Here is a 24,659-nt window from a genome sequence, read left to right on the forward strand (position 1 = left end):
AAACTGCAACCCTGAAGGCTTGAGCATGCCACTGGAATAGCTGTAACCGCTCATTATACAGAAAGGCATCAGTGTAATGCTCATCAGCAATTCACTTACCATTAGCTTTTGTTCTCCAGTTTTTTTGTATGAAAAGCCAATTATACAGAATCAAGCTCATATTAGAGATTTATTTAAATAAGCATGTTCTGTCATAAATTTTGAATTAAAAATAGATTTAGCCTAATGTTTGAAATCACGATCTTACAGCATGATACAATAACTGATTATAATGAAGACTTTAGTTACCAAGTTAAATTATTTTTAGATTACTTTAGGTTAAGGATCTATAAAATATGTCTATTATACCTAAAATTGTATCACAATAATCTGAAAGTGTAGACTCTAGAATAAATAAAAAGATCTATTTTCAAATCCTAAATCCTCCTGTAATTAACTGGTTGATGTTGGCATGTTGGAACCTCTGTCTTTTCATTAATAAACCTACCTACTTCACAGTGTCATTGTGAGGTTTCCATTGATCTTGACCATTATCAGACATTGATTCATCCCACCCTACTAAACAACTGAGATCTTTTAATTTAACACTCAGAACATGACCCTGGAAAACGTCAATGATACAAGTTTCTAATTTTTTCTAACCATTTGAATCATGTGAAATTTGTGAGTTACTTTTTAATTTTGAAAATAAAAAACTACTGGCATTTCATTTCACAGTAATGCTTCTCAAAGCATACTATATTCTTTACTAAAACAAAATATAGCAACTTACTATATATTTATTGAATAAAACCATTAAACTATTTTAGGGAACATGCCACTAGTGACGCATATATAATAATCAATTATATCCTGTTTAGTTGATGACAAGACTTGAAATTGTTCACTCATCTATCCATTCAGTAAATATTTAATCTGCACTTAGTATGTACAAAGAATACTATTCTATTGGGTCTTTGGAAAAGTGATGACGTATTTTTTTCTATATTTTTCAAAGGTCATTTATTTATATAAAGAACAAAGATTAATCAATGATATTGCCCGTTTTGTTCGATAACCTTTTGCCATCTTTCTGTGGCAATTGCTCGTTCATAGAAGGACCTGCCTTTGTTTGTAAAAAACTGACCAAGGTGCTGATTTACAGCCTCATCTGAATTGAATGTTATACCATGCAAGGAGTTTTGAAGAGAGCCAAACAAGTGGAAGTCTGACAGCACAAGGTCAGGTGAGTATGGTGGTTGTGGCAACACATCCCATCCAAACTGCAAGAATTTTTGACGGTGATCAAACTTGTGTGTGGTCTCACGTTGTCACGATGGAACACAACTCCTTTACAGTTAACAAGCTTTGGACATTTCTGGATGATGGATTCGTTCAAACTGTCCAATTGCCAACAGTACACATTTGAATTGATTGTTTGGTTCCTTGGTAGGAGCTCAAAAAACACAACACCTTTAAAATCCCACCACACTGAGAGCATAACCATCCTCTGATGAACGTCTGCTTTCTATGTCATTTGAGGTGAATTATCACATCAGGACCAAGACCGTTTGTGCACCATATTGTTGTGAACAATCCACTTCTCATCCCCAGTTATCAGTTGCTTCAAAAAAGGATCCTTTTCCTCATGTTTAATGAACATATTGCAGATGGTTATATGCACCATAAAATGAACTTCTTTGAGTTCATGCGGAACCCAAATATCGAGCTTGCTTACGTATCCCAGCTTTTTCAGGTGATCGTGAATGCTAGAATGATGGATGTTCAATGTTTCTTCAATCTCTTTTGCCGTGTAACATGTGTTTGACTTGATCAATGCCTTTATTTTGTCGTCATCAACTTCGGTGGGCCTCCATGAACGAAGGGCGTCATTGAGATCAAAATCATCAGCATGGAATTTCGTGCACCATTGTTGGCACTGACATTCTTGTAGAGCATTGTCACCATAAACTTTATGCAACTTTTCACAAGCTTGATGCGTGTTCTTCCCTTTATGGAAGTAAAACAGTAAAATATGGCAAAAATGCACAGTTTGGTCTTCCATCTTCAACTTGTGAAATCTTCAAAACTCAACCAAATCACTCAATTTTTTTTAGAATGAAGCTAGAACTGTTATCTATCAAATAACATAGCAATAACATAGATGCAAATAACTCTATTATTTTAAAAAATGAACTAGTGCCATCTGTTGCAAACATGCGTCGTGACTTTTCCGAAGACCCAGTAGACCCAGGGGAAACAACAGTAAGCAAAATTCTCTCAGCCCCTGATTTCATGGAGCTAGCTTACATTTTACTGAAGACAGTTAATGAACAAATAAACAAGAAGAATAATTTCACATAGTGATATGTGATATGTAGGGGAGAAAATGCCTGAGGGATGTGATATGTGTGATCTGGTTGTTTCTTTAGACTGTGTAGTCATAGAGTGGAACCAAGAAGAAGGGACATGTAAACTGAAGTTTGAGGGACAAGAAGAGAGCCAAAAGGAAGCCTTAGGGGAAGAACATGTCACAGTGAATACTGTAGTAATAGGACGTAAACAAATAGTTTTCCTTTCTAGAAGAAGAGAGGGCTGGTGTGGCTGAGGGTAATTGAAGCAAGAGGAGTGGGTATTATGGGATGAGAGGCTAGATCTCAAGGTGCCATATACGCCAGTGTAAGAATTTGTTGGGTTTTTTTTTTCCTCTAAATGTGATGAGTCCTTTGGTGAATTTTAAGAAGGATAGCAAGATTTTTTTTTTAATAATTTTAATGAAGTTACTCTGGCTCCTGGGTGGAGAATTAACTATAAAAAGAGCAAGAGTAAAAGTAAGATTGTTAAGAGTCAGCTGCAGCATTCCATGAAAGATGATGATAGTGACTCAGACCAAGTGACAGGAGTGATGGTAAAGGAAAAACAGGCAAATAGACAGATTCTGGATAAGTTTACAGTCATGGGCCTTAGTAACGGACAACATCATGATAATGATGATGGTGATGGTGATGGTGATGGTGATGGTGATGGGGTATGTGTGTGTGTGTCCATGTGTAATAGAAATGAAGGAAGAATAGTAACTCCTTCAGAAATTTGTATATGATGACAGCACATTCAAAGACACGGAAGATTGGAGAGTTGAAAATTTATGTGGAAAAAAATCAAGAATTCAATTTTTGACATGTTAAGTTCAAGATACTCTTAGACACTCAAGTGGTGATGTTGCACAGGTAGGTGAATGCAAATCTTGGACTCCAGGGAACTCAAGGCAGGAGACATTCATTTCAGAGTCATCAGCATGGTGGCAGGACTGGCAGAAGTTAACTATGAAGAAAGTGTTTCTAGGGACACTCCAGATTTGAATGGTACTGATTATGTTTTGTTTTTTCAATTTTCGAAAGATTTTTATTAAAATATAGCTAATATACAATATTATATTAGTTTCAGGTATACATAATAGTTATTCAACATTTATATACCTAAAGAAGTGATCATCATGATAAGACCACCAACTACCTGACACTGCACCACGCTATCACAGTATTATTGACTATATTCCTTATGCTGTACTTTACATTCCACTGACTTTTTTGTTTTATAACTAGAAATTTAGTCCTCTTATACCCCTTCACCTTTCTCCCCCTTTTAATTTACCAATTACAGTTGATATTCAATATTATTTTATATTAATTTCAGGTGAATAGCATAGTGGGTAGACATTTATATAACTTAAGAAGTGATCCCCCTAACTAGTCTAGCACCCACCTGGCACTATATATAGTTATTACCATATTATTGACTATATTCTTAGTGTTTTACTTTAGAACCCCATGAGTATTTTGTAACTACCAGTTTTTAGTTATTAATCCTTTCCCCCTTTTTCACCCCAACCCACCTCCCATCTGGCAATAATCAAAATGTTCTCTGTATCTATGAGTTTGTTTCTGTTTTGTTTGTTTATTTGCTTGTTTTGTTCTTAGATTCCACATATAAGTGAAATCACATTGCATCTGTATTTCTCTGTCTGACATACTCCACTCAGCACAGTACCCTCCAGGTCTATCCATGATCCTGCAGATGGCAAGAATCCATTCCCTTTCCTGGCCAAGCAATATTGCACTGTATATATGTACCACCTCTTCTTTATCCATTTATCTATTGACAGACACCCTGGTTACCTCCACATCTTGGCTGCAATGAACATATGGATGCACACATTCCCTCAAAGTAGCATTTTAGTTTTCTTTGGACACATAAACAGAAGTGACATTTCTGGATACTTCTTTGTCTCTTGTTATAGCCTATGTTTTAAAGTCTGTTTTGTCTGGTATAAGTATTGCTACTCCAGATTTTATTTTGTTTTGTTTCCATTTTTATGAAATATATTTTTCCCATCTCTTTACTTTCAGCCTGTGTGTGCCTTTCTATCTGAAATGAGTCTTTTCTAGGCAGCATATGTAAGAGTTTTGTTTTGTTATCCATTCAGTTCTCCTGTGCCTTTTGATTGAGCATTTAATCTATTTACATGAAAAGTAATTGTTGATAGATATGTATCTACTGCTATTTTATTATTCATAATTTTGATTTTTTTTCATCTAAAGATATCTCTAGTTTTAATACTGGTTTGGTGGTGATGAACTCCTTTTGCTTTTTCTTGTCTGGGAAGCTCTGTATCTGTCCTTTGATTCTAAATGATAGCTTTGCTGGGTAGAGTACCCTTGGTTGTAGGTTCTTCTTTTCATCACGTTGAATATTTCATGCTGATGCCTTCTGGCCTGCAAAGTTTCTGCTGAGAAATCAACTGACAATATTATGGGGGCTCCCTTATAGTTGCTAGTTGCCTTTCTCTTGCTTCTCTTAAGATTCTTTCTTTGTCTGTAACATTTGGCATCTTAATTATAAAGTTTCTTGGTGTAGGTCTTGGGTTAATCTTGTGTTAATCTTGTTTGGGACTCTTCTGCGCTTCCTGGACTTGTATGTTTCCTTCATCAGGTTAGGAAACTTTTCAGTCATTATTTCTTCAAATAAGTTCTCAATCCCTTGCTTTTTCTAGTCTGCTTTTTAGGTATCCCTATGAAGCAAATGGCTTTACTCTTGATATTCTCCCAGAGATGTCTTAAACACTCCTCATTTTTTTTAGATTCTATTTCTTTTTGCTGTTCTGATTGGGTGTTTTCTTCTAACTTATCTTCCAAATCGCTGATTCAATCCTCAGCTTCATCTAGTCTGCTGGTGATTCCTTGTAGTGTGTTCTTAGTTTTAGTTATTATATTCTTCACTTCTGACTGATTCTTTTATGGTTTGTTTCTATATCTTTTTTTATGCTCTCTATCTCTTTGTTGAAGTTCTCACTAAGTTCCTTGAGCATCTTTATAAGCAGCATTTAAAGTTCTGTATCTGGTAGGTTGCTTCCCTCCATTTTGTTTACTTCTTTGTCTGGATTTCTCTCCTGTTCTTTCATTTGGGATGTATTTCTTTCTTTCCTCATTTTTGCTGCCTCTCTGTGTTTGTTTCTATGTTTTAGGCATATTTGCCATGTCTCCCAGTCTTGGCCAAGTGGCTTTATGTAGTAGGTGCCCTGAAGGAACCTGGCTAACTCTCCCTGGTCACTTGCTCTGGTCTCTCCAGGAATGTCCCTTGTGTGGGTTGTGTGTGCCTGCCTTTTGTAGTTGAGCCTTCATTGCTACTGGCACATCAGCGGGTGGTATTGACCCACAGGCTGATTGGCTGTGGTGTTTGGCCACATCCACAGCTTACAGGCTGGTGTGCATGGTGCTTACCCCACTGAGTGGGATTTGCCCCAGTGGGCTTTGGTACCTGTTGAGCCCACCCTTTGTGTGTGCCACTTGTGGGGCTAATTGGGCAATGCTCCATTGTGGTCTGAAGCTAACCTCCAAGTATGTTGGTTCTAGGGCCTCTTGGGAGGGGCTTTAATGCCGGCCCAGGTCACCCACTGTCTGTGACCAGCTGGGGACCACCTGATAGGATCTACAAAGTGATCTGCAGTTGCTTGCTTCCTTTGCTAAAGCAGGAGGTACGTGAGAGAGATCACGATGTGAACCGATGATGACTGCCACCAGTACTGAACCTGGGGTAGCTCTGCAAAAATCCAGGACACCCTGAGGCCTGCTGACACCTGCTAGTTCTTTTAAGGTTCAGCCACTGATAAAGCCTCATGTGGTACACAAGTTGGGTGAGTCAGGGTCTCAGAGCATCACTAGAGTGGGAAGAGTTGTGGCCACCAGGTTAATGTCAACTCTGGTTTGGTGCCAGTGCTGAGCCTGGAGCTACTCAGCAAAAGTCTCAGAGCATACCAAAGCCAGTTGCCACCTTCCTGGGTCCCACAGTCTCTGAAAGGTTTCCAAGAAAGAGTACAATATGGTAGGGGCTGGCTGCTCGTGAGAAAGTGCCTCCAGTGGGTATTTGAGGAGTTGGGATGGGGTCCCAGTGGAGATCTCCAGGGTAGAGCAGCAGAACTCACCACACCAATCAGGTTCATATTTGGCTTGTGGGGGTGGGCTCAACACAGGAAAGATGGCATCTGCCTGCCAGATTCATGAGAGGAGGCTCTCTCACAGGCAAAATAGTGACTATTCCAGTCCTCACTTTTGAAACCACACACGTCGGTCTTCCCACTGCCATTTGCCTCCGACACCACCCTTGATACCATCCCTCTGCCAGAACCGAGGGTGAGTGCCTGTGAGTGAGTGAGTCTGTGTGTGGGATGTTTAAGAGGACATCTGGTTTTCCCTGCCTGGATGGTCAAAATCCCCACTGTTTTCACATCCAGATGTTTTGAGGGCTCTTCTTCCTGGTACTAGTACTCCAGGCTGGTGAGGCTGGTGTGGGCCTCCTCTCAGGGCCATCTCTGCAGCCAAGATATTCCTCCTGCTTCTCAAACACAACACGGAGGCTTGGGGCCTGCTCATTTTGTATCTCTGCCCTTCCTACCAGTCCTGATGTGGCTTCTTTATATCCTTAGTTATAAAACTTCTGTTCAGGCAGACTTCAGATGGTTTTTCAGGTTGATTCTTCTATAATTAGTTGTAATTTTAATGTGTTCACAGAAGGAAGTACACACAGTGTTTATCTACTCCCTCATCTTGGGTCTGCCTGTCAGTTATATTTTAAGAACAGGAAGTTTCTGACAAAGTACATGCAAGAGTGATGGCTAGTGGAAGGAAAATTAGGAGATTATCCTAGGACACAAGGTAAGAACCACACATTTAAATTAGATGTGTTTTAGGCAGCGCTTTAATAGTAATTGTTTCATGTAGGATTTGGGGGAAAAACACAAAAAAGTCAGTTTAGGAATTTTCCACATCTTAACTCTCTACCATATTACCAAGCACTTAACTATGGATAAGCTACTATGGGAGAGAAACATGAAATAATTACATCTGCATTGAAGACATAGCTAATTTTCAATATAATTTCTACCTGACTCTTTTCAAGGCACTGAAGTAGTGTCTTTTTACAAGGTACCAACATAAAATCTAGTGAAGATGATTAATGGTAATATTTGATTAAGCCACCTACTGTTGTATGGAAATCCCATACTACCTAAACATTATAAATACTGAAAGAGATATAAAGACTATGCTAGGGCCGGCCAAGTGACGTGTTGGTTAAGAGCTGGCTTGGGATGCCAGAGGGCCCCAGTTCGGATCCCACATATGAGGGCCAGTGACACTGCCCTCCACAGCTAAGATGCTGAACAACAGCTCAACCTGGAGCTGGGCTGCCGTGAGTAACTGGCGATAGCGTAGGCTGCAGCCCCTGCTGCAGTGGGTTGCTATGGGCTACCGTGTGTAGTCAGCAGCCAGCGTGAGGGGCCAGTAGTCGCAGTGAGCGGCGTCCAGAAGCCGGCGACTGATCTGCCTCACCCAGGAAGAGCACAATGTTGGTGCCAACTTGGGCCAGTGAAGCAACGTCCTCCACAACTAGACTGAAGAACAAAAGGACAGCAACTTGTCTGTTCCCCTTCCCCCAATTCCCTAGCTCTGTTCCCATCCCCCAATTCCCCAAAAAAAATCTTAAAAAAAAAAAAGATTATGTTAGTATATTTTAATATTTTTCAAAGGATTTTCTATCTCTAATAACCCCATCTCTAATATGGCCACTTTTTTAAATTATAAAAATAAAAACAAACAGGACTCTGAAGTGACAAAATTATTTTTAGAAAATACATTTTAAATTATTGATTTGCTTAATTTTGGAGGCCTATCTAAAGTATTCAGTGAACTTTCACATTATGCAAAAATATTCAGTTTTGAAAACAATTAAATAATAATAAAGCATTCTCTTTTTCTTACATCATATTACTGTAATGAAGTTGTTACCTCTCAGTATACATTTTAATGAGTTTTAACTAACATTTTAATGAGCTGACATTATCATAAACCAAAGGATTAGACAAAATTGAATTTACTGGTATAGAGAAAGAAAGGTTCCCCAAGAGTTAATTATATGTTTAAATTAAAATATAATTCATTTAATGATACATTACCAATTATCCCCCTATAAGAAAAATTATATTATCATGATACTTCATTATCCTTAACCTATACATATATATATATATCTTTTCTTCACTTTTAAAATTAAAAAAATAATATTTTTATATTGAAATCATATGAAATATATCATAAACATATTTTAAAAAACCCAAAATTTTTGTAAAGTTAAACAAGGTTTTTTTATATTTCCTTTAAAGAAAACTTGATGTTTTAAAACCTGCAAATGAGGATGTTTTTTAAAGAAGGAATCATTTATAATTCTCTTGGTTCACATATTTAAAGTGGGCTTATAGCATGACAATTTATAATGTGTGCAAGAAGAAGAACTTTTTGAAAATAAATGATATTTTGGCTTTTATGGGCTATGTGTTGACAGTAAACGTATGTGATGATTTAAGCCTTTTTCAACTAGAACACAGCCCTCACTACTTGCTCTTTCCTCCATAAACTCTTTGTTCATTATCCAGTCTTTTGTTGAGGCTCTTAAGCAGCCTAGTCCAGATCAAAATGTTATCATCTCACTCACCTTTGCATCTCTGGTACATAGCTATAGTAGGCCTTCAGTTTATCTTAAATGAAGACACCTTCTCAACATTAAATTTTCTAAATTTTTATTCTATCTTAGAAAAGAACTAATTAATCAAGTTATGTATTTTGATCTCTAAGGTCAGGCTTATCCCTACTCTGCAGGTATGTTGTTGACATTTACATTCCCAAGCACCATTCTTTTATAATCTCGCAGTTTGTGTCACCAAGTGACTCTTGTGATGAAACAGGTTTCCATACCTTTTTCACAACTCTGTGTTCAAGCCAGTTGGGGCAGAATATATAATCTGAAAGCACTTTTAGTCAATATTCTTTTTATTCATATTTTGTTAAACATGCATATTAATAAGTCATTAATACATTTACAGGGCTTGAACATCAAAAAGTATAAAGTGGATATGGTGAAGTCTTCCTCTCCCATCCCTCACTTACCAGTTTTATTTTTCTCTGTAAAGGCATTTGTTATTATTAGTTTCTTGTGTGTTCCTCCAGAGATTCTTTTATGTACGTGCAAGCACATTCCAGCATGATTCTTTTCTTTTTGTGATTAATTAAAGCATACAATGTCTATTCCAAAATCAACCGTTGAAGCTGACTCCTCTAAAAAGCCTTCCTTATTGAAAACAGTGTTTTCCTCTTTCGTACCTTAGTGCATTTTCAATGTACCTCTCAATTCAGGTGTCTTATGCGGTATGATCTTTGTTTTTCAGATTGTTTTTTAGTTATATGTGGTAACTTTCCTAAATCTCTTTACCCTGAGGGCAAGATTTCTGCTTGAAATGTTTTGTACTCCTAAGTGTGTTATAGTACCTTGTACAAACAGAAAGTGCAGTACATACCTATTAATTAAAAAAAAACAAAACTGAATGATTAAAAAAACTCTTCTGTTACCTCCCCAAAAAGTAGATACAACTAGAAATGATTGAAATGTGAAAAATATTTAATTTATTTGGTAACAATTAAACAAAGCAAAATTAAATGTCACATTAAAATGACCTTTTAAAAATGAACTGGGTAAAAAAATGGGCAAATAAGCTTTTTCTTTGGGAAGAATCAATGACATTTTATTGTCCCGTTAATATATTATAGCAAAAATAATAACAGCTAAATATATTTCACTTTACAATTATAGTATTAGATATAAATCTCACTTCCTCTAGTACTCACTTATAGTAATTATCACCATCCAGAAACAACTGCATAGTATTTGACTATCTGACCCTCAAGACCTTATAGTAAGAAATATTTTACACACAAGATAGGGTTCTTGAAGATTATTAACTATTTGAGAGTCAGGAACAAAGAATTGAGAACCATGAAACACATTTAAAGTCAGATACAAAAATAAAATTCTAAGATCCTTCTTGTTTACTAGTATTCCTAACAATAATAATTCTCCTTTATAAAAGTGCTCCCTTTATTTCACACCGTGCTTTACAAGGATCACTTTTATTCTTTATAACAATCCAAAGACATAAGCTTTTTTATCCCTATTTCATAGATGAGGAAGCTAAGTCTCAAAACGGCTCAGAGACGTGGGTAAAACCATCCAATTAATAAAGTAGCAGAGCTGAGACTCAACCTCAGGCCTCGGACTAACCCCATTATTTTAACCACAATACCACATCATCTCCCAGCCAAACAGTAGTAGTTCCATAAACATTTATAAAATAGAAGTTTCGGGTCCTATGAAAGGAACTGGATGGAGAGGAACTGGAGTGCATTTCTGAAATAGAAAACCAACTGTGTGAAGGTCCGTGGGTGGAAAATAGCTTCCTGCATTGCAGACCTGAGGAAGGGCTAGTGTGGGTTAAGTATTATGGCTGAGGGGGCAACAATGAGGCGTAGAGATTTTCAGAGGGTAGACCACATAGAGTTAAAGAAGGGGTAGGTGAATATTCCGCCTGGATTTCCCGGAACTGTCCTGCCATGATTATGAAGAGTACTTCCTTTTGCTTTCCAAAGTGTTAAATAGGGAAGATAAAATATATGCTTATCCAATCCATAGGGAAGGTTGAAGATTTTGGATTTCAGAAAGAATGAGTAGATAGATAGATAGATAGATAGATAGATAGATAGATAGATAGACAGATAGATAGATATTTTATTTTTTTCTTCCAGCTACTTGGGATATGATAAGGGAAATTAGAAGTCTTTTAGTCCAAACTACATACCCAGCAATCTATCAACCGACAACATCCCCCGGGGGATATATCGAAGCCACCCCACATAAAAGCTCACTGAAGCAAGGTCTTCCTTTTAAGTAAATGTGAACAAAATGTCAATGGCAGTATTAGACGTGTGCTTTAGACATCATTAGATAAATATGTGTGACATCCATTTATTTGAGGCATACGAATTTATTTTGAAAATTGTCCCATTTGCCAACCTTAGATTTTCCTTTTGTTGCTCACATTTTAGATATTTCGCTCTACATTCAGAACCGTTATAATGTGTTCATCAATAGTGCCATGAAAAAAGTTCCTACTTTTACCCTTTGTACACAGTGGGGAAGAGTGGGGTGAAGTGGTTGATGAAAATGGCAAACATTAGGGATTATACTCATTTGTAAATTTTAATAATCTGGTATCACAGATAGCCTTGTTTAGGACAAAATAATGAAGGTTTGGTGGATTTTCTGATAAATCTTACTTTTCAAGTCTTGTTACCATCTCAGGTAGAGAAGCTAAAACAAACAGATGCAGCTAGGTAGTTATATCTGTATATGAAGTTGATGTTTCTCCAAGCAGAAAGGAAGTGGCCCCGTCCTTTTGTTTTGTTTTGTTTTGTTTGTTTTTTGTCTCTGACTATTTTGGAAGTCAAAGTGCAATGAATGTTTGTCCTAGGAATAACAGTGGAGCCCAGAGAATGAAAGTATTAATATAACCTGAGACTCAGAAGGCAATTTGCTTTACAGTATTCCCTTGTTGCTGAAGATAGGAAGTCTGACAATTAAGGTTAATGTTGCTAACCTTTTTTGATATCAGAGAGATTATTCATGATGAATTCGTAGCCAACTTGACAAACAGTTAACCAAGCTTACTGTTTGGAAGTGCTGAAAAGACTGCGTGAAAATGTTAGATGACCTGAACTTTTCGCTAACAATTCATGGCTCTTGCATCATGACAATGCACCAGCTCACACCGTACTGTTTGTGAGGGAGTTTTTAGCCAGTAAACAAATAACTGTATTGGAATCCTACTCACCTGATCTGGCCCCCAAAGACTTCTTCCTTTACCGGAAGATATAGGATATATTGAAAGGAAGACATTTTGATGACATTCAGGACATCAAGGGCTTTGATGGCCATTCCAGAAAAACAGTTCCCAAATTGCTTTGAAAGGTGGACTAGGCACTGGCATTGGTATATATTTTCCCAAGGGGAGTACTTCGAAGGTGACCATAGTGATATTCAGCAATGACGGTGTAACACTTTTTCTAGGATGAGTTTGCGAACTCAATTGTCAGACTTTCGCATACCCTGTGGATTGCCAACGTTTACTTCAGGGTATATCAGAGGAAGAGAGAGATTATTTTTTTAAACCTCCATGCTTAAGATGACTTCTTTCTAGTTTCATACAACATATGAAGGTTTGATTAAGGTGTACATACATTTTTAACTATTTAAACACTTTTGGAGAAAACACATCTATGATGAATTTTCATGATTAGAACTCAATATTTCTTACACCTAAGAAAAGACATTTATCATTTATTCTCAGGTATCACTTTGTTTTCATAGAGTATATGGCAAGATGGGATGGGTGGGGTGGGGGCATATTGACTTATCATCAGGAATAAATGAAATAATTCTTCTCGTAGGTAAACAAAAATTGTCAAGCACTTTGTTTTTCAGTTTCAGTTGTTGCCAATGGTGTAATGTGAGTTTTCTGAAATAATTTAAATGTGGTGTTCAGCACATTTGCATTCAGAAAAAGTGCTTGCATATTCTCCTTGCTTCTTCTTCTCCTGCTAAGCTGTCAAAACATGGTGATGCTTCTGAAGATTTATGGTAGATGGGTAATGAGATTGCTGAATGTTAACTGCAGTGTTCACAATTCATTTGGATGGAAAAAGAAAAGAAGGTTACTGGGTCTTTGGGATAGAGTACAAAGATGATAGAGCTTTTTTAAATCAGCCAATTTAAAAATAAATATGCTGTAGTCTGGATTAGGAAACATTTCAAGCTTCTTGTCATGTGGTAATCAAATAGAACACTTCCCAAAGACTATAGGATGTCAAATTACACCCATTTCAGAAAAATTCACAACAGCTTAGAGTAATACCCATATTTTATTGTGTGGACATATGCAAATCTTAATATTGGGTGGGAACAGATGAAGAGTCCACAGGCACATGGGACATGATTTTTTAAAAAAATACTCGCATTGCATTAAAAATTTAAATAACTTTCATATAGTTAGCTTTTAGTCTATGCTCCTTTGTATAAGAGGAAAAGAAGCAGTATATTCTCAAAGTGGTCATTAAATTCATAGATTATTGTGGGATTCGTGGTTACCTCTTAAATTGGATCTCTAGTGATTTGGGTTCTGAAATGTGTTGATAAAATTGGTGAAATAATGGAAATTGTGAAATCAGCAGAATTAAGTTGAAAGCACATGGATGCATTATAATATGTATCCCCATTATTCAGAGATTTGGTGAGTTTCAGGTAGAGAAAACAAGATAAAGCAATAGTAGTTTCAAAGTAACTGGCACTCTTGACAAGGAAGGTTGACCTTGACCTTATTCTCCTTCCAACCATCATTTCATCAGCAGGGGTGAGATTACTTTGAGACCCTGCCAATAGGTAATAAATAACACACAAATTCCAGGACACTCTTGCACTGTAGGGTGCCCTAATGTGTAATAATCCTTAGACTATTGAGTTTATAACTCATGACATCTGGCAGTTACTTGGCATTGTAATTCATGTTGATCGTGCACATCAGAATACACCATGGGAGAGAAATACCGGAGCAATAACCCGTTGATCCTAGGAGGGGATGGAATGACAGGACGATGCTGCCGAGACCGTGTACCTCTATGAACTTTGCAGTGTTAGAATGCTGTAAAAGCTAATGCCTTCAGATGAGGGCTAACAAGGTGCGAGGAGAGTGGAAATCTATTGGGATCCAGAATAAAGCAGCACATTAATATTTACTCCGTAGCACTCTTTATGCTTTGTTCCACTTGACAGATGTAGCTATAAAGCAGTAACAGATTCTGAAGTTTGAATTTAAAGATGTACTTATGTATGTTTTAAATTTAAATATGTACCTAAATAAATAGATAAATAAGTATATTGGGTTAAATATTTTTTTACAAATATGTATAAGTGTTATTTGATCCCCTCAATTTTTTTTGTTTTGTGTCATACTGAGGGCTAAATGAGGAGAGGGGGGGATAAAGGAGAAAAATGGGATGTAGTGGACAAAAAAAAAGGCCTTCCTCGAAGCATCTGTAACAAGCCTTGCTGGTGTCTCTCAGCCTAACTGCATTGGCTGAAGACTTGACGCTCATGGGACATGAACCAGATGGAAAAGCTAGAAACAGACAGATGGCTATTTGTAATCATCCTGTAAGTGTAAAGCCTACGAAGATGGTGTGATTATTTGTTTGTTTGTTTGTTTGTTTGTTTATACCCAAACCCAGACCTAGGGAAAGCAGGGGGTTGGCTACAAGCTTAAACAAGTTGGTTTTTCCTCGTTACCATCTTGAGAAACATTATTTAATTCTTTTTTTTACTGCTAGTCTGTGTAGTCCTGGATTTTAAATTAGATGTATTATTTCTTTTCATATCCAGAGATATAGGCATCTCTGAGACCAAGTCTGGAATGTGCCTTAAACTGGCAGGCGCTGCAAGTGGGTGGCAGAGCAGAACACTTTGGGTTGTGGAGAAGCTTTTGCTCTGCAGGAGAGGAGGGCATCGCTTTGAACGTGCTCAGGCTGGTACCTGCAGTGCTGCCCACCCTCCTCCTCATGCACCATACTTGGGCACTGTCTCTAAGGTGCCCTCATTCCTTCGGGCTCTCTGTGATTCTGGGGCCATCAATCCCACACGAACAATTTTGTGGACAATGGCACTTTAAGAAAGGAAAAAGAGGAACTGATTAAACATTAATTAGCCTCAATCCCCTACTTCCTCCCCAGCTAATGGATAGGGTATGCAGATCCCTGTCCAATATCAGATGCTAGGGTTTGCCAAAAATAGGACTTCCAAGTGTTGACGGCATGCCAACTGCTGGCTCCTTAACTCGAACCAAAGGAAATGATTGCCAGAGACAGGCCTGGAGTCTGCCATGGTCAGATGTCACCAGTTTGCAGTGCCACATGTGATCCAAGAGTTTATGAATGATCTCAACACTTGGTCCCCAAGGAGAACATATGCATTACAGAGGCTACGGCTACAAATTACAGAGAGCACGATGTTTCCATGTGATTTCTAAGAATCCTTCAGCAAGTTTAAAACAGTAATGGAAAACATTAAGGAAGACTTGGCACTGTTAGCAGGACTTCAGATTATATTGTGGGTGAGGACAGAACAGAACTCAAAGAAAGGATTCAAGAATAAAGGCTTGGCTAAGATTTGGAGCCTGCCATTCCTCTAGCATGAATTGTGTGTTTGTATGTTCCATTCCCTGCAGAATATCAGGCTTCAGATAATGCTACAACTTAGAAATGAACAAGTCACAGGGCATCCTTGTTTATTCACTGTGCTCCAATTCAAACCACTGGTTTATCTGGATCATTTGCTGAGTGAATTTGCTTGCACGGGGAGTCGTAGTGGAAATGGTGGCTGAGAGCTCCTCGTTTTGGAATTGTCAGTGTGCTGCAGAGGTGCCAGAGTGTCAGCTTGCACAGCGGTAGCAGGATGTCTCCCCACTGAGTTATTCCTTTCCCATTCCCCTTCTGTGCAGAAGAAACCACTTAGGACTTGTTCCCTAAATATCAAATTTTATTGTCTATTTAGCTATGGCTGGCCTGCCCATTCTGACCACATTTTGTTTGATTGTACCAAATACAATAGTTTTTTGTGAATGATGGTTCTTCTTTAGTTTTATTTGATCTTTCATTCATTGAAATTTCAGAAAAATATACAAAGTTATTATAGCGTGTCAGTGGGGGAACTTTTAGTTGAAAGGGGAGATTCAATTTAAACTGGCCAAAATATGAAAGAAAACTTACTTAGATCACCTCACTAGAAAGTCCAGAGTTAGCACAGTCTTCGGGATTCATTTGTCCAGTTGTGTCACCAAGAACTCGGAGATATTTTTCTACTGTGCATGGCCTCAGTTTCATCCTGAAGTTGGAGCTCCCCCTGGGGTCACAGCATGGCAGCCGACCACAGCCATTTCGTGCAGCAAGGAGAGACAGAGTACTTTTCTCAGAAGTGGAGTAGACCTGAGTTTCTTGGTGGTTGAGACTACATCTGATCATTACCCCTGGTGATAGTTCGTGGTAATGGGGTTAAACAAATAATGTGTACCAGTTGTAGGGATGGCTATCACTTTTTTTTCCAGTTCATTGTAGTATTTACTCTGATATACTATAATTTGTGCTAACCGTTTTACTGGTTGCACATCAATCTGTTGTTTCTTTCAACTAATCTTTACTGGTTGCAAATCAATCTGAATGATTGATTTCTGAACGTCTTGAACTGCCTGACTTTTATTTTAGAGATATATGAGCTTGTAGGTAGGCAAGTCAAGTACGCTGTCTCTTAAATCCAACCAAATTGAATTTTTCTTCATAAATGACATTTTAAAATCAAATTAAAACATTGTGGTCTATTTTATATAATAAGATAAAACTGCAACATACCTCTTACAGAGGAGTTTATCAATTCAATCAACCTATCCAAGAGAATTTGATAAATTCTTCTGAGGCCCTTCAAGATGGGAGCCCTTTAGAAGGTTACCAAGTTCGACGTAAGAATAGAAGGGAAAACTTCTCAGATGAGTGAGTTTGAAGATGACACCAAAAGAGTAGTATGTGTTTGGAAAAAGGAATAGGAAAAAGTAATGGAACAAAGGAGTACCTGGCAGAGATTTTCAAACAGAGACCATCATATGCTAATGTACATTGATAACCAGATGTTCCTCTGTATGCCGAGGGCAGAGGGGCTGCAAACATGTCCACAATGAGTCTGAAAATATAAGCAGGGACCTGATTCTAAACAACATGCCAAATAATTTTAAGAATAGAATGTTATCGGGCCGGCCGAGTGGCGCGTTGGTTAAGAGCTGGCTTGGGATGCCAGCTCTGAGCAGCAGGGCCCCGGTTCGAATCCCACATGGGGGCCAGTGACACTGTCCTCTACAGCTAAGATGGTGAACAACAGCTCGACCTGGAGCTGGGCTGTCGTGAGTCACCGTCGATGGTGTAGGCTGCAGCCCTAGTCTCTTGTGAAGGCTCAGCCGGGGAATTTTCTGCTCCCAAGCTTACCTAGTTGTTGGCAAGAATTGGATTCTCAAGGGTTGTTGAACTGAGGGCCTCAATTCCTTGCTTGCTGTTTCCAAATGGGCTTCTCTGTTGAGCAGCATGACATCTTGCATGATCAGAGGAAGCGTATGAGAGAGGGGGATAAAGAGAGACAGAGAGACAGAAGGACAGACAGACAAAAAAGATGAGTTACAATCTCCTATAACCTAATCTTGGTAGTGACATTTCCTTACTCTGCAATGTTCTATTCATGAAAGGCAAGTCACTAAGTCCAGCCCATAGTCTAGGGGGCGGGGGATAAGTTCCAGGAGGGAGTGATCATTGAACGGCATTAGAGAAAACGCCTACCACAGGCACCATCATTTCATTCTTGTTTTATATTTATTAACTTTTATAGGACAGTACCAAGCACACTGTAGTGTTCAATATGTTCCTGCAGAATCAAATTGATTTGTTACAAATTTATATGTACATCATAAATGTGAACTGTATTTTATCAAACACACTAGTCATTCAGAATTTTCTGTCTTCCAGAGTAACTTTCTAAGGCACAGTGCTTGTCAATGTAAAAATAATGCAAATCCAATCCAGGTTATGACTAGCTGGGTGAACTCTCATTTGTGCTTCTTAACTCATATGCAAACATGAATATTTGGGTCCTAGCTAATCAGATGTTTTTTTTTCCTATGAAGATCTGAACCCTTGTGTTGTAAACTTAGATCTGTGAGGAAGTATTATCTCACTTTTTTCTTTAAAGTATAACTTACTGATACCCCCCCAGATTTTGTCATTTTAACCAGATTCTTTTCAGTTCATCAAGTTTACTCTTCACCCTATTTAATGACTTGTTTGTACCTCTAGGTAATGACCATATTACTGTATGCTCTTGGTTTGGCTTGCTTGTCAAACCACTTTCAAATGTAGCTTTTAGTTCTTTTTAGAATAGAGGTTTAAGGAGAAAAATATATAGACTCAGTTTCGACTTGCTCTGATTCTCTACAAAATGGTCTTCTTTACAAGATCATTTTAGTTCCTTTCATCCAACATATATGAGTCCTTTACTTACAGTCCTTTACTTCTATTCTTTATCACCTGCAATGAAGCACAGGGCAAAATCTAAACCAGAAATGAATAATTAGTACAAAATTTGCAAACAGTAAATATTATTTCATTCTGTGTTGCTTATACTTATGAATGGATATACAAACCTCAGAAACATCTAAGCAAATGTCAGAACATAAATGTCCTTAACAATCTGAGATGAGTAAAAATTACTACTGTTTCCTAGGAGTAAGTTCTCTGTTTGCTGTGCTAGAACCTGCTGAAAAGGATGTTTTTCTCTTGAATGTTTTACTTGAGAGAGAGAGAGAAGAAACATATTGTATTACCACCTAAGACTTTAGAGTAAAATAAATGATATCACTAAGCAAAAAATGAATTAGGTGAATACTATACAAACCTCAAAGAGCATTTTACAAGTTGAAGAGGATACAGTACCAATTATCCTATTATCTCACCCTACTCTCCGGGTGAATAGTCTGAAAGCCTAAAATTATAGTTGATGTTGGATTTCTTGGCTTCATTTGCAGTATGGAGTCATTTTCTTTCTTTGTGAATACCATAAACACATGTTATATTGTTTAAGAGTCGCAGTCCTTAGTTTGTTATGATATTTTTCTTTTTTGTCCCCATGTCAAAGGACTTTTTTTTTTTCTAATTTGTCTTGTTGCAAATTGCTGTAGTGCTGTGTTTCTCAAAGATCCACAATGGTTCTACATATCATTTGAGCAGAGGCTTTTTGGCATGTCATTTGTTAGGAGGCCAGTCCTGGAGAAGGTCCTTCAACTGGCCAGATGTGTCATTTTGGAACAGATTGAAGGTCTGCCAAAGCACTATTTGTTGCCAGGACCGGATAGTATAGGGGTGCTCACCACCTTGTTACCATATTTTTGCACATCTTCACGTTGCATAAATAGGCAGCTGTTGTGTATTTAGAATATAAATGAGTCACCAGCTTGCTCTCCCAGGAGGATTTACCTGTGAGAGAACCACAGTGTTTAACCCTTTCTCATCCCCCTGCCTGAACGTCACATTTAAATACACACTTCTCTCAGCTCGGTTGGGAAGCAAATCCTTGGACATGTAATTCACACCTTTCCTGCCAGTTAGGGAAGAGAACCAAAATAAGTGCAGGTCACCGTATTAAAAAGGAACAGATTTCCTCAGCAGCGAAAAAGCAGTAAATGAATCAGTTTATAAACTGAGAGTGAACAATTTGTACTGAACTCCTTCAGTAGGAAACAAGGTTCTCTAGCCTCGTAAAGGGCCACGACTTCATTAAGATGGAAACCCCTGTTAAAGGAGGTTTTGCAAAAGACAAGGGAAGAAAAGCCCTACAAGTCACTCATTTGTCTCTCTGGAGCTATTTTCAGGGCAGAGGATTTTTATTTATTTGGCAATGACAATTATCCCAGAGACTTTGCCCAACAAAGAATCAGTGTTGAAATGGGTCTCATTACAGGATACCAGAGGCGGTTGGTTTGACCTAACCCACATTTGCAGTAGTTGATTTACATAACAGGCTAGCACAAGCTGCCTAATTTTGATTTTAAAGAGCTTGATCGGTATATGTATAGATTTATATTAGATGATATAGATATAGGTATAGACATATAGATATATACACATACAAGTATATTTGTATGTGTGTATTTGTTTTACCCCTAGGTACATTTAGGAAACAAATGTTAAGTTTTGGATAGAAGGATAGAAAAATCAAGGAAGTTAGGAAAATCAGAGGCAGTTAATGTATATGGTATAGTATTAGCTGGTCACGACTACTTTTTTTAGTGTTTACCCTAAAAGAGACATAACCCTTACTCGCTAAATAAATCCAGTGTTCTGCAACCCGATCGGGCCACATTATTTCTCCGGGCTTTTCATCTTGTCAGCGGAAGAAAAGTGCACACAGATAGACACAGATAGATAGGTGACATTTGGAGAGCCAGGCGCACCAGATTTTCAGAGGTTACAATGGAGGTCCAACCTGCTGTTCTCCTAATGAAAGGAGGGAAAGGCAGGCTGGCAAACTGCTATAAGGGATATCCCTGCTCCTAATGTCACGCTGCCCAGATGTCGCTCGGCAGGTGGAGAGGCAGAGAGAATGAAAATGGAGCCCTGTGTATGTGGGTGCTAGTGCGTTTCAAGGGGGAACAATGAGTCTATCTTCTGAAGTGTAAAGAAAACAGTATGGATCTTGTCCATATTCATGTCATGAGATAAAGCTTCCTCAAAGAGTTCTCACCCACTTCCCCTCCCTGACTGACACGGATTCATGCTCACAGACCATGTGCACATGACTTGTTTTGGGATTTTAAGGATAAGTTGACAATTTATTTTAATGTATTTCTGTGCATATATGTATGTATGCTTTTTAAACAGAGACTAGGATCATACTATATAAAGTTTTGTACCTTGAGTTTTTATTTCAATCCCAAAACTAGATCATGGATATTTCTCACCTTATTTCCCTTAGTCTTTTCTCATTTTCTAAATTGGATTTTATAACAAAGGTGCATGATCATATCGTCGGCCATTTCTCTGTTGATGAACATTTAGGCTGGCTCTGGAATATTTTAAGTTGGACATGGCTGTGTTCTCAGTACATGTCCTGGCAATTGTTATTAGAACAAAGTTAAGACTTGGGTTACCTTTTGCAAGAGAAAGCAAATGTGACTGCCATTGAGTTTTCTTTCCCTACAATTGTTTTTCCTCAGTGTTACGAGATGACTTCCGGCAAAACCCCACAGATGTTGTAGTGGCAGCTGGAGAGCCCGCCATCCTGGAGTGCCAACCTCCTCGGGGACACCCAGAACCCACCATCTACTGGAAAAAAGACAAAGTTCGAATTGATGACAAGGAAGAAAGAATAAGTGTGAGTTAAATTTAAATGAATGCCTACAGAGATTAATATGAAGTCATAAAATGGATATATTTTATTAATCGTTAATTAAATTGTAGAACTGCATTGAATGATAACTACCATTTATACTGCATGGAAAGGACTGAAAAAGGGTAAAACAATAACTTGGGAATGAAGTTTCAAAGAGACAAAACTTCTATAAATCAAGTGCACATACTAGGATAAGAATTACACCAATCTGATTATGGAAATATATTTTTTTCAGTTCAGCATTGAGGTCTTAGCTTTTTTCACAATCTTCAAATGCATCTATTGCTCATGCAGTATGTGAGTGTTAAAATGTAAATGATGGCCATAAACCACATTAACTAGAACACTTCTTTTCGCACTATTTTCAAAATTATAACAGGAAATAATTTAAGGTGATAAATATTTCAAGCACTTTTCCAATTTAATAATATTTATTACCAAAATTTTATACATGAATTCATTTAAAAGTTTTAAGAGATATAAAATAAAATCAAAGTAAAAATGACTGGCTGGTCTGCAGTTGAGCTCTTATAGAAAAATAGTCTGTTTTCAAGGGAAATTGGTGATTAGGTTCATCAGTTTATTAATATTCCAAATAAAACACCCATAAAATGATAAAGAAGTAGAGAAGGAAAAGCATACAATTATTTTATGTTTTCAGAGGATCCACTCAACATTTGTGTGTGACGTTTGTGAAAACTAGTCCACTGAAATAGTAGATAATGTCTCAACCTCCTGACATTATTCTTAGTATTTTTTTATATTCAGTAGAATAATTGAGAATTAATATATTTTATTTAAAATAATTTATCATTTAATGAAAGTGTGCCATTTCAATCAAAAGTGCATACAGCCTAGGTGTCTATCATCTTTAAAATTATCTAATAAATGAGGATTTTTTTTATGTGGACATTGTGATTGCATCATAACACAGAACCAGATAGGCCATGTAAAAGATCATAAAATGTATTTATGTGATTCTCACCCACTTCCCCTCCCTGACTGACACGCATTCATGCTCACAGACCATGTGCACATGACTTGTTTCGGGATTTATCTGCATCACCCAGGAGACTGGTTCCCAGTGATCTGTGCCTAGATGCCAAACATGAAAATATGCTCCTGGAGATAGAGTAAATTCAGTGTTCAAGGGTTTTTAGTTCATGTTTGTATCATTTAGCTTTTGTTTCGTAACAAACCACCTCAAAATACAGTGGCTTGTAATAACCATTTTACTTAGACTAAGATTCTGTGGGTGAGCTGGTAGCTCTGCACTCCTGGCCACGTTGGCTGGTCTTTCCTAGGCTTTCTCATGCTTCCGTGGCTTGTTTGGAGATGTGCAGACCGCTGTATGATCTAGGATAACCTTACTGACATGTCTGGCAATTGACTGACTCACAGCTGGGTGTCCTCATTTTTCTTGTCATGGCTCTGATTTTCTAGCAGCCTTGCTCAGGCTGGTTCCCTGGGGGGAATCTCCGGGTTCTCACCTGCAGCCAGAGGAGGCCAGTGCTAAAATGCTAGTGCCTTCCTGCTGGTGGAATATTGCTGTAGTTCCATTGGTCACATCAAGTCATGTTGCCAAACTCAGCTTCAGGGCGAGAAGAAATGGCTTCTATGGTCATTTTTAACACTTCGAGTTCATTATGTTTATATATATATATATATATATATATATATATATATATATATATATATATTTGAAAACAAGCTATCAGTCTTTTCTTCCCAGGTAGAATAATAATAATGATAATAATAATAATAATAATAATAATAATAATAATAATTGAAAATCCCTTTCTGTGATGTGGCAAGTTTTAGAGCCTGAAATACCTGTGATGAGAACAAACCTCCATCAGTCCTGTGTGCCTATGCATTTAAAAATTAACAAAGGAAAACAGCATGTTCTTACATCTCTTTAAAAACACTCAATCATTGTGAAGTGATTGTCAGATTAGATAAATACAAAAAAAAAAGAAAAATTAGAAAAGAAGCTATGAGTCAATGCTACACTCCCAGAAAACCTAGATCTCGTTTAATGTACACTTTAACAGACAGGCATTTTAATATTATTATATTTGTTAATTCAGTTAATAAATGCTTCATACTTAAGATGTTTAGGGAGCAGATAGTAGAAGCCAAAGATTTGTACCAACTCATACTCATCATTCAACACATTTAATTTGTTGTTATTCAACCTGCTGCTGTCCTCTTCAAAAATTATCTCATAAACACCATTAAGATGAAATAAAGATAATTAATACAAACAATGGAAATGTAAGCCCACAAAGGCAGACCTTTTTATTTCTTGGTTTACAACTTAATCTCAAGTGCTTGCAAAACTGCCCAGCCCGTAGAGGCACTCAATAAATACGCATGGAATCCCTCTGAGTCAGTTGTATTTCATTACGTTTTCCAAAGCAGGTATTTAGTGCTCCTTTCTGATGACAAATGTCTATAGCAATTTATCCAACCAAGTCTCAGAGTGAAGATCAACCATTGGGATTTAATGGGGATGGTCACAAGGCCCAAAATAAGACCAGGCAGGAGACAAACACTGCTTTAAAGAAGCGTTCTCTAGAAAGTGAAGTAGAGGATGCTATTGAGGGAGAATTTAAGAGAAAAAAGGACGCTTGCAGATGCCAAAATAGTGGGAGAGTTTTATGTCTTAGACATTCAACTCTTTGCTTTAGGAAAATAAAATGTTGTGCTTAAATATTCAAAATTCTTTATTATTGACCTTTCTTTTCAATCTTCCTCCTCCTCCTCCTCCCCCTCTTCCTCCTTCTTCTTTTTAATTTTCACAGATCCGCAGTGGAAAGCTGATGATCTCCAATACCAGGAAAAGTGATGCGGGAATGTACACCTGTGTTGGCACCAATATGGTGGGGGAAAGAGACAGTGATCCGGCAGAGCTGACTGTCTTTGGTAAAACTCTCTTTTAATTTATAAATTGCTATTTATGTCTACTTTTCCTTTGCTTTTAAATATTTTTTTGGTTAATACTAAACACCAGGCCAAAGAGGGACCATCACTTATGATTTGTGATTAACAGTGACAGACTGTAATTGTCTTGTTTTCTGGTTCTCTTTAAGGTAAAATATTTGATGTGAAGAAAAAATAAAACTTTTGAAATGTTAATTCACCTACTTTATTCATGTATTTATAGGATTTTGCCTTTCATCAGAATGCAAACAATTGTTTTTTTTCTCAAAATCATT

The 24,659-nt window shown here is 37.5% G+C and overlaps 1 protein-coding gene across 15 annotated transcripts in view; it reads left to right on the forward strand.

Annotated features, from left to right (window-relative positions):
- The window catches only part of ROBO2 (roundabout guidance receptor 2), a 1,367,338-nt gene that overhangs the window by 1,165,740 nt on the left and 176,939 nt on the right, over nt 1-24,659 (forward strand). For all 15 annotated transcript variants that reach the window (XM_019659929.1, XM_019659930.1, XM_019659932.1 and 12 more), the window contains exons 3-4: nt 21,263-21,420; nt 24,246-24,366. In XM_019659929.1, coding sequence (XP_019515474.1) covers nt 21,263-21,420; nt 24,246-24,366 — 279 coding nt within the window. The remainder of the gene's footprint in view (nt 1-21,262; nt 21,421-24,245; nt 24,367-24,659) is intronic.

This window comes from Hipposideros armiger, unplaced genomic scaffold, assembly GCF_001890085.2.
Source record: "Hipposideros armiger isolate ML-2016 unplaced genomic scaffold, ASM189008v1 scaffold_308, whole genome shotgun sequence".
In the NCBI taxonomy this organism is placed as follows: domain Eukaryota; kingdom Metazoa; phylum Chordata; class Mammalia; order Chiroptera; family Hipposideridae; genus Hipposideros; species Hipposideros armiger.